The sequence below is a fragment of the Octopus bimaculoides genome, chromosome 4 (assembly GCF_046866305.1).
Source record: "Octopus bimaculoides isolate indiv1 chromosome 4, ASM4686630v1, whole genome shotgun sequence".
NCBI lineage: Eukaryota > Metazoa > Mollusca > Cephalopoda > Octopoda > Octopodidae > Octopus > Octopus bimaculoides.
This window is the reverse complement of record NC_142931.1, coordinates 109,387,282-109,392,421: the sequence shown is the minus strand read 5'-3', so window position 1 is coordinate 109,392,421 and position 5,140 is coordinate 109,387,282. Positions and strand designations below refer to the sequence as shown.

The 5,140-nt window shown below is 34.7% G+C and overlaps 1 protein-coding gene across 2 annotated transcripts in view; it reads right to left on the bottom strand.

Annotated features, from left to right (window-relative positions):
- Positions 1 to 2,504: 2,504 nt before the first annotated feature.
- LOC106875418 (collagen alpha-4(VI) chain) overlaps positions 2,505 to 5,140 on the bottom strand; it is a 158,848-nt gene continuing 156,212 nt past the window's right edge. For both annotated transcript variants that reach the window (XM_089351167.1, XM_089351168.1), the window contains exons 37-38: positions 4,481 to 4,600; positions 2,505 to 2,626 (exon numbers count right to left, since the gene is read on the bottom strand). In XM_089351167.1, coding sequence (XP_089207293.1) covers positions 2,610 to 2,626; positions 4,481 to 4,600 — 137 coding nt within the window. In that variant the 3' untranslated portion in view covers positions 2,505 to 2,609. The remainder of the gene's footprint in view (positions 2,627 to 4,480; positions 4,601 to 5,140) is intronic.

Here is a 5,140-nt window from a genome sequence, read left to right as displayed (position 1 = left end):
AAGTCTGTCCCACGCGACCTTATCTGAAGGCGGCGATTGGTTGGGTTGTACCCTGGCGCGAAATAAAACAGGAGACAAAAATGCGCCAATACCAACCAATCAGAGTGGTGAACACAACAGGGTCCAAAAGTGAGGCCGACTGCTAGCTGTTAACCACTACGTCCGCACTCATGCATATATGACAGACAGAGAGATAAGTACGCTACAGGTTTAATACCACCCAATCTGAAAAAAAAAAACATCTGAAAACCTTAGAAATACCTACAATCTAGATGTATTGCAAAGGTCGGCATTACTTGGAACTGTACGCATATTGCGTAAACTACTGTCTAAGGTCCTTGTTGTGACTTGACAAATAATACAAACCCCCGGTAGGCACAATATCTTCAGTCAACAACCTCACAATATTGTATACTGTGACACGTCTCTGATAATAATAATAATAATAATAATAATAATAATAATAATAAATGCCCTAATGCAGTGCCAGACATTGGCTCCCATGGTTTTTGACCTTAACTGATTGGAAGTGTTATCATGTACATTGTTTTGTCTTGGTATAAAAGGTGGGTTGCAGCAAATATTTTGCTTGATACCACAGATTTGCTTGTTATTTGTTTGACTTTAACCAGTTGAGCATGTCCCTTGGTGGCTGACGATATGTGCATCTCTGATCATGAGCAGAAGTAGTGGGGGAGCATCACAACCATGTGTTGAGAGGAATTCTTTGAGGTTTAGATAATTCACCTTTCGAAACATGGGTGTTTCGTTCAACATCCTTAAACAACCCTTATTCAGGGACCTTTTGAGCAGTATGGGCTACTCAACCTGAAAAAAACCCATCTAACTGGGCCCCACCTGCGAGGTCATGCGCTGTTTATCTTGATCTGAGAACACCATGTCGCGCACATATGGTTGAGATGCATGTGTCTGGTGTGCCCTTATCTGACGGGTAGTTATGATGGGTATACTGGGCTTCGTATATATTAACCTAGTGTTACTCTTTCACTCAATAATAATAATAATAATAATAATAATAATAATAATAATAATAATAATGATAATAATAATAATGATAATAATAATAATAATAATCAGAAGAAGAAGAATAAGCTCAAAGCCTGAAATTTTTGGGGAAGGGGGCTAGTCGCTTTACATCGACTTCAGTGCGTAACTGGTACTTATTTCATCGATCGCCGAATGGATGAAAGGCATTGTCAATCTCGGCGGAATTTGAACCCAGAACGTAAAGCCGGACGTAATGCCGCAAAGCATTTGGCCTGGCGTGCCAACGATTCTGGCAGCTCGTCGCCTTAATAATAATAATAATCCTTTCTACTATAGGCACAAGGACTGAAATTTGGGTTGGGGGAGTAGACTAGTCGATTATATCATCCCTGGTGTTTCACTAGTACTTAATTCATCGACCCCGAACGATAATAGGCAAAGTCAACCTCGGCAGAATTTGAACTCAGAACGTAATGACAGACGAAATGTCGCTAAGCATTTTGTTCGGTGTGCTAACGATTCTGCAAGCTCGCCCACCTTATTATTATTATTATTATTATTATTATTATTATTATTATTATTATTATTATTATTATTATTATTATTATTGTTCAGTAGTTTTATTTTTATAACGTACTTTCACTTCACTACCGAGCGCAGCTCTGTGCGCCTTGGGTATGTGCTGTGGTTTGCTGTGGTGCTCTTATGTTTACTGTATTGAAAGTGGTTTGCGTAGAATGCGTGCAGTACCCAGTAGTGCATTATTATTATTATTATTATTATTATTATTATTATTACTATTATTATTATTATTATTATTATTAATAATAATAATAATAATAATAATAATGATAATAATAATAATGATAATAATAATAATAATAAGTGTTGCATTACCAGTCGATTCGAAGTTGAAATGTGAGGAAATAGAAAAGATTGAGAAATACCAGCCACTGCAGGACGAGATAGGGAAGTTATGGGGCATGAGGAAAATAATGGTGATACCGGTGGTAATTGGAGCATTAAGAGCAGTTTCCAAGGGCTTTGAAAAACATATTAAGAATATTGGTGCTGCTGTCCGGCTCGAGGTGATCCAGAAGACAGCATTACTGGGTACAGCTCGCATTCTAAAGAGAGTATTGTCTCTTTGAGTCACAGGAGAAAGCACCGCTTGAAACCTTTGGTGATTTGTTATTGCCTGCCTTCAAGTAAAGAATAACCGGTACTTAAGAACTATCCGAGAGTCTCTCATAATAGACATAATAATAATAATAATAATAATAATAATAATACCAACACCTACATGAACTTCTAACTTGTTGTCTCTTGAGGTCTCTGGGTGAGACTTGGATCCAACTTGTACAAATGCAAAACAAAAGTCAAACATAAAATAATAATAATAATAATAATAATAATAATAATAATAATAATAATAACAATAATGATGATGATGAAGATGATGATGATAAAATAAACTCTTATAGTCACGAGACATATTTGCATCAAATTAAATTTTATTATTATTAAGATTCTAAATCATCAATTAGTTTTTTTTATTTGGGTTGCTTCTGGTGTTTTGGTGCTGTGTTTCCTTTGGTCATTTACGGTATTGGTTGGTCTAGAGAAAACAAAAACAACATAATTTTAGGAAACCGAATAACATTTAAAATAATTAAAAAAACAAACTGATAACATATTATCAGAGGGTGTCAGACCACTAAATAAAGATTCTTTTTCAGTAGGAAGGCTACTGGATTTGACGAGTGTAGTGTACAGATGAGATTTGTATGGTTATTTGGCTAATTGATTTGCAAAATCTGGAAAGAGGTGGCAAAATACAGTTGATCTGAATTCATGAACATGATTTCAATTTTTTTTTCATCCTTAACGAGTTGGGCCTTTCAGGTTCCTGCCCAGTAGTTGAGATCAAAGTGTAGAATATAGTAGTGCTATTGTGTGTGTGTGTGTGTGTGTGTGTCTATGTATATACACAGACATATAGACATATACATATATATTTACGTATATATGAATTGACAGCTGTTTCATTATTCATGTTCATTCGCATCATCGACGCCAGTTATAAGTTGCATACGAATTGTATACACTTTACAGACGCCTCACAAACATATATTCACCCATATTTGTCTGGTAACATAATGAAGGATCGGACAGAACTAATCAACAAAGGATTTTTTTCTGCAAAGTACTTGCTGCGAGTTCTGTTTGATTCCTTGAATATTATTTTAGTTGTGCGTACACACACACACACACACACACACACACACACACACACGAGAAAATTTTTTTTATCTGAGATGTACAGGGTTCGAAACTCTGTAGTCGCCTGCTAGCAACTTTTTTCCGTCTTCTAGGTATTTTTTTTACCCAATTTTCTAGTACGTCTTTAGTTATCTCGCATTCAAGATTTACTTCTTTTTCTTAATATATATATATATATATATATATATATATATATATATATATATATATATATATATATATATATATATATGTGTGTGTATATATATATATGAGCATATATATTAAATCTTGCGTTGGATATACGGTATTGTTCTTGCGGTCTTCCACCTATATATATATATATATATAATTAATATATATATATATATATATATATATATATATATATATATATATATATATATATATATATATATATATATATATGTGTCGAACTACCTGTTATTGGTATACCCCAGCAACAAGAATAAATCTCATTTCGTATAAAAGAATACAGAACTTATATACAATTTCCTCTAATGCACGCTCTTGGATGTCTCTATATTCTAAGCGTTGTAGAAACTCACTGACAAAATATGTTTCAGATATTGAATCGTAATTTTGATTATAAGAATGGACAGTTCCACAGATCAATGAAACAGTGGAGGGAGTTAACCCAATTACTGCTGTGACGCACTTATTGCTGTATTCACTTAACTTTCAATAACCCCAGTCTAGCAAGCTGTAAGTACTCACTCAGTTGTAAAGAGGCAATAGGAAATTGATTCATAGGATTTTCGTTAGTTTTTGTAACGGTCTTGAAATACTTATTTTGGTGTGGAGGCGCGTGGTTTAGTGTTTAGAGTTTTGAACTCATGATTGTAAGATTGTAGTTTCGATTTCTGGACCAGGTGACGCGTTGTGTCCTTGAGTAAAATACCTCACGTTGCTCCAGTTCACTCAATTGGTAAAAATAAGTAATCCTGCGACGGACCAGCGCCCCGTCCAGCAACAACAGCAAAAGGCCGAACGAACAAAGGGGCGACTCTACAATTTACTCGAAAAAGTAGTCTAATCGTTTTCCAGTCATATATCCAACCGTTTTAACGAATGGAAGGATGCATTGAGTAATGAAGTCTACAATACGACGAGATGGACATAGTTGAGACGCTGTTGATCAAGGATGGCAGGGGACTAAACAACAACAAGAAAATCTAAAACTACTTACCACAATACTGACAGTATCTTCGACAGTTGACCACTGCAAATTTAAACAAGACAGCGCTGCATACATCAAATCCTGTATAATCGGCACATCGCGGATCTATATCTAGGCAGTCAGCGGGTACTAATGTAGAACCGAGACAGGAGAAAAAAAAAAAAAGAAAAATTAACATTAATATATAAAATACATCCAATGTGCTCACTCCGTCACATACTCTTCCTCGCTACATACATTCACACTAACACACACACACATACATACACACACACACACACACACACACACACACACACACACACACACACACACACACACACACACACACACACACACACACACACATGCAGGCACACATACATATATATAATCATATATACACATACATACACATAAAACATGCATACATATATACATAAATACAGACACACACACACACACACACATATATATGTGTGTATATATATATATATATATATGCATACACATACATAAATGGTTTATATGAGGCTATATATAAAAACAAGATTTTAACATCAAAGTGAAAGGTCACACATACATATATATAATCATATATACACATACATACACATATGCATAAAACATGCATACATATATACATAAATACAGACACACATATATATATATATATACATACATGCATAT